The sequence below is a fragment of the Medicago sativa genome, chromosome 6 (genome assembly GCF_051527215.1).
Source record: "Medicago sativa cultivar Bolivia chromosome 6, Bolivia_mono, whole genome shotgun sequence".
In the NCBI taxonomy this organism is placed as follows: Eukaryota; Viridiplantae; Streptophyta; class Magnoliopsida; order Fabales; family Fabaceae; genus Medicago; species Medicago sativa.
The window spans coordinates 57,403,050-57,417,614 of NC_140754.1; the positions used below are offsets into that span (position 1 = coordinate 57,403,050).

Here is a 14,565-nt window from a genome sequence, read left to right on the forward strand (position 1 = left end):
CACCCGGTTATGCAAACAATCAGAGATTCACTCAGAAATCTAATTTGGAAATTTTGTTGGAAAATTCTATTGCCAACCAAAACAAACAACTTCAAGAACTCAAAAACCAAACTGGATTTCTGAACGATTCTCTTTCCAAACTCAACACCAAGGTTGATTCTATCTCTACTCATTCTAAAATGCTTGAAACAAAAATCTCCCAAATAGCCCAACAAGTGTCCACTCTTGCTCAAACACCGGGAGTCTTTCCTGGTCAAACCGAAGCCAACCCTAAAGCTCATGTTAATGTCATATCTTTTGAGGGTAGTAAGTTAGGAGATACTATTGCTAAGTTTCAAAACATCGAGAAAGAAAATGTCGAGCTTTTAGGTGAGAAAACTGTGATAGAGAGTGAGAAACCGCTTGATAAGACCCAAGCTCCCTCCCCGTTAAATATTGCTAAGCTTAAATTAGAGGGTCAATTCAATAAGTTTGTCAACGTTCTTAAAAGAATTTGCATAAAAATCCCCCTTGCGGAAGCTTTGTCTAGGATGCCTCTATATGCCAAGTTTTTAAAAGAAATTTTTTCAAAGAAAAGGGCTATAGAGCATAGTGAGACAATAGCTTTGGCTAAGGACACTAGTGCAATTATCCAAAAGACACCCCCTAAGCTTAGAGATCCAGGTAGTTTTGCCATACCTTGTATGATTGGGAGTGAGACCGTTGACAATGCCTTGTGTGACTTAGGAGCTAGCGTTAGTTTGTTGCCTTTGTCCCTCTTTAAACGGATGGGAATAGGAGAGTTGAAACCTATCGAGATAGAATTGAAGTTAGCTTATCGTTCTACCATGAAACCAATAGGATTTGTTGAGGATATATGATAGGCCAAACCGCAAGTGCACGGTCTATCGAAGTAATAGTAGTAAGAAAGAGTATCGTTCCGCTAGGGAGTTGTGAATTCAATTAACTTTTAGAGAATGATTAGAAGAGAAGAAAGATTATAAAATAGTAGGTTAATTGCTGAAGGTAAATAACAATAATAATAAAAGAGCCTTGGGATCATTGGTTCGTCATAATAACAAACCCTTTCACTAGACAAGACTTTAACTTCTAATTTCATGGTTTACACCTTAATTTCTAAAGACCCGTTTCCCTTAGCCCCTCACCTTTCCGATGAAAGTCCGGTGAGAGTTTACTCCTAGTAACCAAGCCTATTTCGCTGACTTGATTTCTAGAAGATGCTTATAAGGATTGAAACTACTTGTGTCTCAATAATTGCAAAGACTATTTCGCTGCCTTTGCAATTATTGTCTAGATTCACTTGTTCCAACATCAAAGCTCCGCTCTCGTTTTATGAATTGATGTTTGGGATGATGGATTAACAATTATCAAACCCTCCATTTTCGCTTCTACAGTTTGATAATTGTTAATTCATGTTATAACGGTGAATCTAAATTAGAAATTACGATTACATAAAATTAGGGTTAAAGCTTGGTTCGATTAGGATTATGTCATTAGACTTATCCAATAATCCCAAGACAAGAGAAATCTACTCGCTAACGTTCATCGTAGAAATGGGGGAAGAAGAGAGAAAACAATTAAAGAACAATAATATAAAAGTGAACTTTTATTCCAAGAACAAAAGATGAATGTTTATGATGGAGAGCTGCTCTATTTATAGTTTTACAATTGACTGAAAATCTAAGCAACTATAAGGGCTAATCAGTAAAACTACAACAGAGTAACTTGGGCCCGAAGAAAAAGTAGCAAAAGAGCATCTGGAGGGTGGCACGGCCGTGCCACATGTTGGCACGGGCCGTGCCAAGCTTCTGACTTGGTGGAGACATATTTTTGTCCCGTATCTTCGTATTTTCGCACTGTATTTGCTCCAGTCCACTTTCTTTTGCTCCAAGACACCTTCCATCATATATTCTTTCCTGAAATAAAATAAAATGCAATTTAAAGTAAAATATTCAAAAAGGAAATAAAACTAAAATAAAATAAAACTAAATCTAGATAAAACGGTATTAAATAAAGCATTAAAATAGACTAATATATGACTCATCAATATACCGGTCAAGATAGAAGGGATATACATCCCGACTGATTTCATAGTCATTGACATTAAAGAGGACGAAGATGTCCCAATAATCCTAGGTAGACCTTTCTTAGCCACTGCGGGAGCTCTCATAGATGTTAAACTTGGTAGGATTGTCTTTCAAGTGAGTGATACAATGGTAGGTTTTGAGTTGGAAAATGTTATGAAAGGTCCCGCTCTTTACTCTTGTTGCATGCTTAAGGATCATATTGTGAAAGAACGTTTTATAGCGTCATCTACACAACATGATCTCTTTGATCCATGCTTAAGGAGGCAACCCACGCATTTAATTGCTTTAATTTTGTTTGTTTTAAGTATTTTGTAGGTAATTGTCCGAGTGTGATTCAAAGAAATTGAAAAAAATTGAAGCCTTGTGACCAGAGAGGTGGCACGGCCGTGCCAAGTTTTTAAAGAAAAAAAATGAAGGTTGAAGTCAGAAAGATGGCATGGCCCGTGCCAAGGGTGGCACGGCCGTGCCCGATATCTAGCCCACTATAAACCAATCTTTCTTCTTCTTCTCCATTCATTCTCAAACCACAAACTTCTTTCATCTTCTAAATCTCTCTCTCTAAACCTCCATAACCACCAACCTTCCAACCTTCATATCTCCCTCAAAACTCAACCAATCCACTCAATTCTTTCACCAAACAATCACAAACTTCATTCCAAACATAAACCACCAATCAAAAACAACTTTCATCCACCCAAACCCATAATTCACCAAAACCCTAATCTTTCAAAACCTAACCCAAACACTACAAATTCTCACCCAATCTCCATAACTAAACCCATAAACCTTACTTACACATCAACCCCAACCCTAAACCAATCCTTTCCACCAAAAATCTTCCCCAACCCTAAACCTTCAAACTAATTCAAACAAGGGTCAAATGGCTTCAAGAAGAAGTGGTAAGAAACCAGCAAGCTCTTCCGGTCCTCCCTCAAAGAAGCAAGCACAAGTCAAGAATCATGGGATCCAGTTCAAGGACAACAAGCAAAGGGACAGGTACAAAATTCTTACTTCTAAAACATTACATCCCTCTAGATATCCTGATTCATATGATTTGAATGTGCTAGGGCTTAGAGATGATGTTTTTAGGTTAATAGGAAGGCTAGGTTGGACTGATATGCTAACACCTATGATGGGTTATGAGAATTTCACTTATGAATTTTTAAGCTCAATTGTTTTTACCAAAGATAAGTTGAATTTTGATAACCCCAATCATAGAGTTGTTTTCCGGTTAACGAATGTTGATTATAATATGTCTCTTCAGCACTTTTGTGATACCTTAGGTTTTGCTAATGAGGGATATATCCATGATCATTGGGATGATAGTTTAAAACCGGATAACTATGACCCAGCTGCCTTTTGGGAGCGCATCACCGGCCTTACATCTTTTGTCTCTAGGTCCAACAAAGCTAGCAACATTCACAACCCGGTCCTTAGGTACCTTCAACGGGTAATGGCTTGCACTATTTCGGGTCGAACAGAGCTAGGAAACACTAGAACCGATGAGTTGTTCATGTTATGGGCAATGCTCTACAACCACCCCGTCAACACTTGCTTCTATTTGATTGATTACCTAGACTTTGTAGGTACTAGACCAGCTAGTAAGGGCGACATAGTGGTGGGTGGCATCATTACATACATAGCTAGGTGTTTTGGGGTGAGTGAGGATGAGGGGATCAAACCAATTGAGGGAAACAATAGGCTCAATAGGGAAACCCTCATTGCTATGAATTTCATTAAACGTCGTCCACCTCCCCATTACGAACTCAAGCTAAATGTGCCTATTATATTTTTACTTCCTAACCCATCTCGGACTAGTACCGAGGTGGAAGAGAATTGGTTGTATGTTGATGATGTACAGGTTCTTGGTGAGCAAGCTCATGATGCGGGAGAAGGTGCTACCTTGCACCAAGAGGAAGGTGAAGTTGCTAACTTGCACCATGAGAGAGAGTACCATGACCATGAAGCCGGTGAGCTCAATGAAGATCAAAGATGGGCATGGATTCACAATGAAGTTGAAAGAGTGAGCACTGAGCAACAAAGGCAAGGTGTTGAAATCGCCGGACTAAGAAACGATGTTCAAAGGGGCAACCGCTTAACTCAAGAAAATAATGAGATGCTCCGTCGGATGATGCAACACCTACAACTCCAACGTCCTCCTTATGGACCTCAATAAACTGTGAGCTTTCCTCTTCCTCTCATCCCTTCTCTCTTCTCTCTTTCTCCTATCCTTCTTCTACTCATTCTTCTTCTTCTACTTCTTCTTCTCTTTTAATTTCTTTTTCTTTTGAATCATTGAGGACAATGCTTCCCCTAAGTGTGTGTGGGGGGGGGGGGGGGGGGGGGGGGCTAATAAAGTGTCTAAAGTCGTAGTATTTCCAAACTCCCTTGAACTTTATTCTTTTGTTTTGTTTTTATAGTGAAAGACATGACTAGTAGCTTGTTTTCAATGTAAAAAAATGGCATAAAATTTTTGTTTTGTCTCTTCTTTAAAGGTTGTTTCTTGTACATGAAAGTAGTTTCTTGTGTTTCTTGTGTTCTTGCTATACCTATATCTTGTTTTATTGTGAAAATTCTCCAATGAGAAAAGCACCCGGTTGCAATCTTTGAGCAAGTGTATGAATAGGTATTTTAAGGAGCACGTTCTATCTTTAGTGTTAACTTAGACCCTTTAAAGTCTTTAGAGTAAAAGTAGTATAAGTTTGTGTGAGAAATTAATCAATTGCGCTTTATTGTTTTATTCTTAAATTGTTAAAGTTAATTGGGGCGGGAGAATGTCACCAACATGTGGGGGAAAGGACAATCCCTAACTTCCTAATTGTGGTGGTGACTCCCTAATTGAACTTAAGCTCCAAATCCCTCAAATGAGGAAAATAAATTCATCAATGCTAGGGGGAAAGGACACCCTCTCCAAAAAGACTTCCTACGCGGAGATGATAAAATTTTGCAGCACTACTTAGGGTGATTTTGAATCTAGGAGGAAAGGACAATTACATCCAAAAAGACTTCCTATGAGGATAGATAGCCCCTAAGCATCTGCAGCCCCTTGTGTTTAATTGTTAATATAATCTAATTTAATTTTAACTTAAATTCCCATCACTCTTATACGAAATGAAGAAAGGGCTTTTCTCGGTTACTTTAGCATTAAGGATAGAACCTGTTCCTCATAATATCTGTCTTATACAGGAGCAAGAAAAAGGTTGGACTGCACACACACACTCACTTGAGACTTGATGTTGGGTTGAATAGGATCATGAGGAATGTTTGAAATTGTAATTAGTGTACTTGAAACAAAACCTTTCTTTTGATACATCTGTTCTTAATAAGTATTGTCATGATTAATCTTTTGTTGCTGCTATGTCTATTGCCTTTTGCTTGAGGACAAGCAAAGATTCAAGTGTGGAGGAGTTTGATGAGTCATTAATTAGTCTAATTTATCGCATTATTTAGTTTAGTTTTATTAAAGATTTGATTTGATTTTATTGCAATTTATTTCCTTTTTGAATATTTTACTTCAAATTGCTTTTTATTATATTTTAGGAACGAATATATGGTGGAAGGTGTCTTGGAGCAAAAGAAAGAGGACTGGAGCAAATACAGTGCGAAAATACGAAGATACAGAACAAAAATATGTTCCCACCAAGTCAGAAGCTTGGTACAGCCAGTGCCAACATGTGGCAAGGCCGTGCCACCTCCAGAAGCCACTTTTGCTGCTTTTTCTTCAAGCCCAAGTTACCCTGTTGCAGCTTTACTGTTTTTCCCTTTTAGTTGCTTAGTTTCTAAGTCGATTGTAAAGCTATAAATAGAGTAGCTCTCCACCATAAACATTCACCTCTGCTTAGAATATTTCAGTATTATTATTTCAATAAAGTTCCTTTCTTTTATTTCTTTCTCGCAACTTATTGTTTTCTCTCTTCTTCCTCCATGTCTACGATGAACATGAGTGAGTAGACTTCTTTGTCTTGGGATTGTTGGGAAAGTCTAATGACATAATCATAACGAACCAAGCTTTAACCCTAATTCTATGTAAACGTAATTTCTAATTTAGATTCACCGTTTTAACATGAATTAACAATTATCAAACTGTAGAAGCGAAAGTGGAGGGTTTGATAATTGTTAATCCATCATCCCAAACATCAATTCATAAAGCAAGAGCGGAGCTTTGATGTTGGAACAAGTGAATCTAGACAATAATTGCAAAGGCAGCGAAATAGTCTTTGCAATTATTGAGACACAAGTAGTTTCAATCCTTATAAGCATCTTCTAGTAATCAAGTCAGCGAAATAGGCTTGGTTACTAGAAGTAAACTCTCACCGGACTTTCATCGGAAAGGTGAGGGGCTAAAGGGAAACCGGTCTTAAGAAATTACGGTGTAAACCATAGAATTAGAAGTTAAGGTCTTGTCTAGTGAAAGATTTGTTATTATGACAAACCAATAATCCCAAAGATCTTTATTATTATTGTTATTTACCTTCAGCAATCAAACCTCCTTTTATAAACTTTCTTCTCCGCTTATCATTCTTTTAAAGTTAATTGAATTAAACAACTCCCTAGCGGAACGATACTCTTTAATACTATTATTACTTCGATAGACCGTGCACTTGCGGCTTGGCTTTATCATTTGTAAGTCTTCATGATAATCTGAGAATCTGTCTCAGTAATTTTGGTTTGTACATGTTCCTTGCTGACATTCTCTGATATGTTGGGACATGTCTATGAAGACTGGTGTAGATGTTAGCACTTATGCTAGAACATCTATATGCTTCTGAGATTCTGGTTTTCCTAGATGTTGTACATGTTCCCTGCAAATGCTCTATCCAAGGTTGGAACATGTCTGTGAGACTTTGTGGAGATGTTGGCACTTCAGCTGCAACATCTTGATGTAATTCTGAGAATCTGGTTTTTCTTAGAATTCTAAGTGTACATGTTTCCTGCTACTTTTTATATTATGGAACATGTCTGATGACTTCTTGAAGTCTAAGTTCTGTGTGTGACCTTTGATAGGTCTGCTAGCATGTATCTGCTGATGGTTTGCTAGTTTGTGAAATTCCATGAATGTCTATGTCCAGATCCTGAATCTTTTATGTCTATGCATTAGGAGTTTATCTGTTCAGATTTTCTGTATGCATGTATTCAGGGGGAGTAATGGAATATTCCTGTAAGTAGTCACTCATGAGATCTTTTATTCAGGGGGAGTGATACTTCTATGTGTGCTTGTGCTTAGACCAAGCTGAGTGAAGGATGTTGAGTCAGAAGTTTAAACATATATGTCTATCACTTGTAAGTTTGGAAATTTATGTTTCCTGACTTCTATATGTTGTTGGTGATAGTCCTCTGAAGGCATCCAAGTCTGTCACATGTAAGTATAGGAATTTAGTTTTATGTGCTTCTATGGTTGGTTCATGACAGTACTCTGTAGGTATAGGAAATTTATTTTTTCCCTTGCCTCTATGTGTGGCAGGTTTTCCTGTCTGATGTGCTAAAAGATGTTGGAACATCCTATGTCTATAGGATTGGAACTTGGTTTTCCTCTGCTCTTGAGAGATCTTGCTTCTCTCCACTTCTGTGTTGGAAGTTATCTTCCTTGACTGTAGCACAGGAATTTATTTTTCCTCTGCTCTTAAGAGAACTTGTTTCTCTCTCTGTATAAGAACTTATGTTCCCTAGTTATAGCTTTGGAATTTATTCCTCAGCTCTTGAGACTATGCTACTGATCTGATCCGCTGCTGCATGTCTATGATCCAGTGTAATACCTTTGCCAGCTTAAGCTGAGATTGAAGATATGTGTGGTATTCTATGTATGCACACTTTTGCTTTCTCTAGAGTGATACTGTCTGCTACTTCTTCTTCTTGAATATGTGTTCGTGATGACTTGAGGAAGTGTATCTATGGTGTCTCTTTGGATTCTGTGTGCTAGTTGTTTCTTCATTGGTGTGTGCTCATGCTCTTGGAGGAATGACATTTTTGTATCCCTCTGTTTCATAACTATTGGCCTTGATTTGTATTAGCCAAAAATTTGCCGAAGGGGGAGATTGTTGGGTATTTGTGTTGGCTGCATTGTTGCTAAAACAAATATCCTTGATCTGTAAGTTGGAACCAATGTTCCAGCATGTGGTTAGGAAACTCTGTAAGATGTTGGATAATGTTCCAACATCCTGGCACGGTTCAGTGTGCCTGGGTTTCTGCCTTATCTGTACGCGCGTAGTTTATCGTTTAAGGAAACCATATTTCCTTTACTTACTAACCAAGTAATGCGCATATCTTATAAGAATCAGTTGTGGAATATTACTAAAATAGACATTTTATTTTAGGAAATATTTGTTACGATTTGGAATGTTTCTAAATAGGTTCCGACATATTAGGACTTTCCAGAATTGTCTCTGATTCTGTTTTGCAGGTTTGCTGAACCGATCTGCAAGTTTACTGAAGCCCAATGAATTATTTAGCCTAAGCTGCTTCAGTATAAAAGGAAGACTTCAAGACCTAATTGCTCATTCAAGCCGTCATACTAAAAAGTTTAGATCTTTAAGGTTTAAGTCTTCATGTATTCTGTTCTTGTTTCGTTTGTGATGCAAGTCTAGAATCTTTACTGTGTTCTTTCTAGTGTCATGTTAGATACTTGTTTAGGACTGGTTTTGTGAGTATTGATACTCTTGTGCATCAAACCAAAGTTGTGAAACAAGGTTTGGTTGTTTGTGTTGGAAGGTAACTTCTATCTTGTTGTGTTTGAGGTCTGATAGGTCACTAGGGCAGTGACTGACCATTAGGATAGTGAGATGGGATCTCACATCTAGGAGTTCCTAGGTTGAAGTCTATGCGGGTAGGTCCTAGGACATATAGTGTAAACGAGAAGTTTGTTGTGAGCTATTGAATAAGGACTACACTAGTGGATTTCCTTCCTGGCTTGGTAGCCCCCAGATGTAAGCGTGTTGTGCTGAACTGGGTCAACAAACTTCCTGTGTTTTTTTATTTTCTGTCCTTTATTTTTCTTGTTTTATTTATGTTTATCGCATGATGTTGAAACATTAATCGGAACATTGCAAACGTTAAAACATCTGACAGAACATGTTAAAACAAGTACGCTAGAATTTCACCGCCCTTTCGGGTTTTCAGCCTATCAGGATGATGATTTCTATTTAATGTCTCTAATTTTTGCCTGAACCGCCCTTTCGGGTTTTCAGCCCACCGAGACGCTCATTTTTTCCTAAGTCGTCCTTTTCGGGTTTTTGACTTACTGAGCTGTTCTTTTAATTTTTAGACAAAGTATTTCTTGACTGCATCCGTGTTTACAGGACGTGGAAGTTCTTCACCGTCCATGGTTTGAAGAGTCATGGCACCATCTAAGAAGGCTCTTTTGACAACGTACGGGCCTTCATAGTTAGGCGTCCACTTGCCCCTGGAGTCGGATTGGAAAGTCAAGATCTTTTTTAGCACAAGATCACCTTCTTTGAATTCACGGGGACGAATTTTCTTGTCGAAAGTCTGCTTCATCCTCTTCTGATATAGTTGACCATGACACAGGATGGTCATGCACTTTTCTACAATCAGATTCAATTGGTCATATCTACTTTGAACCCATTCAGCCTCTGACAACTCAGCTTCCATCAAGACTCTCATTGAAGAAACCTCAACTTCTACAGGGAGTACTGCCTCCATACCATATACCAAAGAGAAAGGTGTTGCCCCTGTTGACGTGCGTACGAAAGTACGATATCCGTGTAATGCAAAGGGAAGCATCTCATGCCAATCTTTATAAGTCATCACCATCTTCTGGATGATCTTCTTTATGTTCTAATTTGCAGCTTCTACAACACCATTCATCTGAGGTCTGTAAGGTGAAGAATTATGATGCTCGATCTTGAAATCATTACATAACTCTTTCATTGTCTTGTTGTTCAGATTTGTTCTATTGTCGGTAATGATCCAGTTAGGGACTCCGTAGCGGCAGATAGTATGATTCTAGATAAACATGACCACCACTTGCTTGGTCACATTAGCATAAGATGCGGCTTTAACCCACTTGGTGAAATAGTCAATAGCCACTAGAATGAAGCGGTGCCCATTTGAAGCTTTGGGTTCAATCTTTCCAATCATGTCAATGCCCCACATATAGAACGGCCACGGAGAAGAAAGCACATTGAGTGCAGTTGGCAGCACATGAACCTTATCATAGATCTGACACTTGTGACATTTTCTGGCGTGCTTGTAACAATTAGCTTCCATTGTTATCCAGTAATAGCCTGCTTTTAATATCTTCTTGACCATTGTATGTCCACTAGAATGAGTTCCGAAAGATCCTTCATGTATTTCATGCATCAACAGATCTGCTTCGTGCTTGTCTACATATCTGAGTAACACCATGTCGAAGTTTCTTTTATACAAAATGTCCCCGTTCAGGAAGAAACTACCAAACAATCTTCTCGAGGTTTTCATGTCTTTATTGGATGCTCCGAGTGGATACTCTTGACTTTGAAGAAAACACTTGATGTCATCGAACCATGTTTTGTCATCAACAACTTCTTCAGTGGCGAATACACGAGCAGGTCTCTCAAGACATCTGATATGGATCAATGGCACTTCATTCCAACGGTTTACTTGGTATAATGAAGACAAAGTAGCTAGAGCATCTGCCATCTGGTTCTCGTCACGAGGAATATGGTGCAACTCAACTTTGTTGAAGAAGGTCAGTAATCGTCTTGCACAGTCTTTGTAGGGGATCAAGTCGGGGTGGCAATTTTTCCATTCTCCTTTGATTTGATTGATTACGATAGCTGAGTCACCATAAATGTCGAGGTTCTTGATTCTCCGATCTATGGCTTCCTCGATACCCATGATACATGCTTCATATTCTGCCATGTTGTTTGTACAGTCAAAAGTTAGCCTGGCAGTGAAGGGGATGTGTGCACCTTTAGGAGTAATAATGATTGCCCCAATTCCGCTACCATAAGCATTAACAGCTCCGTCGAATATTAGACCCCATCTTGATTCAGGATCTGGACCTTCCTCAAGTAACGGTTCATCACTGTCTTTCATCTTCAGATACATAATCTCTTCATTGGGAAAGTCGAACTTGATTGGCTGACAATCTTTAATTGGTTGGTGAGCCAAGTAATCTGCAAGGATGCTACCTTTGATTACCTTTTGAGAGCGGTACTCAATATCGTATTCGGATAATAACATCTGCCACCGGGCAATCCTTCCTGTTAAGGCGGGCATCTCAAAGATGTAATTGATCGGATCCATTTTAGATATCAACCAAGTATTATGACTAATCATATAGTGACGGAGGCATTTGGCAGCCCAGGCTAGAGCACAACAAGTCTTCTCAAGCATGGAATATCGAGACTCGCAATCAGTAAACTTCTTGCTCAAATAATAGATGGCGTGCTCTTTTCTTCCAGTTTCATCTTGTTGTTCGAGCACACAACTCATGGAATCTTCTAGCGCAGTCAGATACATGATCAGCGGTCTTCCTTCAACTGGGGGAACGAGGATCGGAGGTTCTAGCAAGTACTCTTTGATGCTGTCAAAGGCTTTTTGGCAATCTTCTCTCCACACGATGCCCTGTTATTTGCGGAGTAGCTTGAATATTGGCCCACATGTTGCAATCATGTGAGAAATGAACCTAGAGATGTAGTTCAGTCGTCCGAGAAACCCTCTTACTTGTTTTTCTGGTTATGGAGCGGGCATCTCTATGATAGCTCTGACTTTGTCGGGATCTACTTCAATACCTTTCTGACTGACAATGAAACCCAAAAGATTTCCGGATCTGACACCAAAGGTGCACTTGTTAGGATTTAGACGGAGTTGATACTTCCTCAGTCGTTAGAACATTTTCAGCAAATACTCGACATGCTCCTCTTCAGTTACCGACTTGACGATCATATCATCCACATAAACCTCGATTTCTTTGTGCATCTTGTCGTGGAATAGAGTAGTCATACCTCTCTGATAAGTAGCACGTGCATTTATTAAACCAAACGGGGTTACTTTGTAACAGAAAGGGCCCCAAGGTGTGATGAAAGACGTCTTTTCTCTATCTTCAGGTGCCATCTTGATCTGATTGTAACCGAAGAAGCCATCCATGAAGGAGAAAACTTTTGATTTGGCAGTACTGTCAACCAACACATCAATATGGGTAGTGGAAAATCGCCTTTGGGACTAGCTTTGTTCAAGTCACGGTAATCAACACACATTCTGACTTTACCATCCTTCTTCGGAACATGCACTATGTTGGCAACCCACTGAGGGTATTCTGATGTAACAAGGAAACCTGGATCAATCTGTTTTTGTACTTCTTCTTTAATCTTGAGGGCCATATCAGGGCGAGCTCTTCTCAACTTCTGCTTGATCGGCGGGCATTCTGGCTTCAAAGGCAAGCGGTGCACCACAATATCAGTATCTAGCCTCGACATATCTTGGTACGACCAAGCAAACACATCAACATATTCTTTGAGAAGTTCTATCACCTGCTTCTTGACACTTGCTTCAAGTGATGTCCCAATCTTGATCTCAAGTTGATTACCTCTGTGGCTTCCCCATAAGGCTTAATGGTCTTTCTTTCTCGTTCAAACAGCCGAGAGATCTCGTCGGGAATCTCTTCATTCTCTTCTTCTTCCGCCTCATACACAAGGGATTCAAAGTTGGGAGAGATCATATTGTTATGTTGTTCAAAGGATTCATTGATGGTTAATCTGCACATATGATTGATGATTTTTTAGACAATAAGTAAATGCAAATTTTTCGAAGGTGATTATATATTTTTTGGTTTTTTGTATTACCATTTTTTCAGAAAATGCACAAAAGAAAAATAAAGCAAAAGTCAGGAACAAAACGACATTTTTATTTGATTGATGATAATTTCTTGAAGCAAAAAGCCCTAGATAGATTCACATTTGCTTGGTGCGGGGCGAAAGGATTTTTTTTGAAAAAGCATAAAAACAAACAAATGCATTACTTGGACAAGTGAGCAACAAAAGGAACATCTACAGCAACCCAATTGCGGCTAAACCCTCCTTGTGTCACAAAACTTTGTGGCACTGCTTCAGGATTGTCTTCGATGATAGCATTGGTTTCTGATGGGGCATGAATGAACCAAGAACTGTGGAAAGTATTTCTCATAGGCTCGACGACGGTCTTGGCCTTGGGCAAATCAGCTGATGGGAAGAAACCCAACCCTTCTCGACGTTTGTTCTCTGGCAGTTCTATCAGTTTCCCCAGCTTGTAGACCATCTGACTTGTATTAATTTTTGAGCATCTTTCAGAGAAGAAATAGATCCCCACTCTTCTTGGTATTCTCTTCTTCTACGGCAAGTCCTTAAAACAATGTCCCCTCAATACTGTCAGCCCCGATGAAAGAGAAAGACGATAAATGGCTTACTAACAAAGCTTCTTCACCACTCACGTTTACCAGCTTCCCATTCTTCACAAACTTTAGCTTCTGATGTAATGTAGATGTTACTGCCCCAGCTTCATGAATCTAAGGTCGGCCCAGTAGACAACTGTATGATGCATATCTGGAAAACATGCGGCCTAATTGTAATAGGCAGATTCGCCTCCCCATCAACAGTCTTCCTTGAACCATCAAAAGCCTTCACTATCACTCGACTTCGTCTTAAAGGCATACCCAGGTAGGAAAGCTGGTCGTGAGTTGTTTTGGCCATTACATTTATGGACGAACCGGTATCTACCAACACATTCGATAAAGCATCAGTCTTGCAATTCACAGATATATGTAATGCTAAATTGTGGTTCCTTCCTTCTTTTGGGAGCTCTTCATCACTGAAACTCAGATTGTTGCATGCAGTAATGTTCCCCACCTTCATCAAAGCTTCCTTATGAGCCTCAGAATTCACCAATAAAGACATTATGAATATTTTTGACGGAGTCTGCATCAGTTGATCAACCACCTTGTACTCACTCTTCTTTATCAGCTTGAGAATCTCATCAAAATCAGAACTTGCACTGGTCCCACTAAATTGACCCACATCTTTCGTTTGAGTCTCTTCAGTTACCGGAGCACTATCTTTCCTTGGGAACACTATAGGGATGATACACCCATTTCTCAGCACTCTACTATCTTCAGCAATATTTCCCACAGAAGGCAATGGTGGTATTGGAACTTCACGACCATTTTCTATCATAGTGACATTGTACTTGTAAGGAATGGCCTTCTCGGAAGCATAAGGTATTGGACCAGGCAAACATATCACTAAAGCAGTAGCAACTGACTTCCGACTGTCGTAAAATAACTCCAAAGGCTCTTCAGGAGTTATAACACATACATCATCACATTTTCTTTCAACAATAAGTTCTCCTTGGTCCATAAGTCCTTGAATATCATCTTTTACCTTCTGACAACCCCAGGGATTTAGGAGGCACACTTTACAGACATCATGATCATGTTCAAAGAGGTTCACTTTGCATAACTTGGCATGTAGTGGGACCAAACGTGTTCGGATGTGTTGAACTTCAAGAA

The 14,565-nt window shown here is 39.2% G+C and overlaps 2 protein-coding genes across 2 annotated transcripts; both read right to left on the reverse strand.

Moving 5' to 3' along the window:
* Positions 1-9,341: 9,341 nt before the first annotated feature.
* On the reverse strand, positions 9,342-9,854 carry LOC146915862 (uncharacterized). The gene has a single exon (XM_085721466.1). It carries the CDS (start codon positions 9,852-9,854, stop codon positions 9,342-9,344), a length of 513 nt encoding a protein of 170 aa, XP_085577592.1.
* Positions 9,855-10,046: 192 nt separating this feature from the next.
* Positions 10,047-13,319, reverse strand: LOC146915863 (uncharacterized). The gene is made up of 5 exons (XM_085721467.1): positions 13,045-13,319; positions 12,613-12,781; positions 12,282-12,556; positions 11,958-12,201; positions 10,047-11,651 (listed from the first exon to the last, which is right to left on the reverse strand). Exons 1-5 carry the CDS (start codon positions 13,317-13,319, stop codon positions 10,047-10,049), a joined length of 2,568 nt encoding a protein of 855 aa, XP_085577593.1.
* Positions 13,320-14,565: the final 1,246 nt, after the last annotated feature.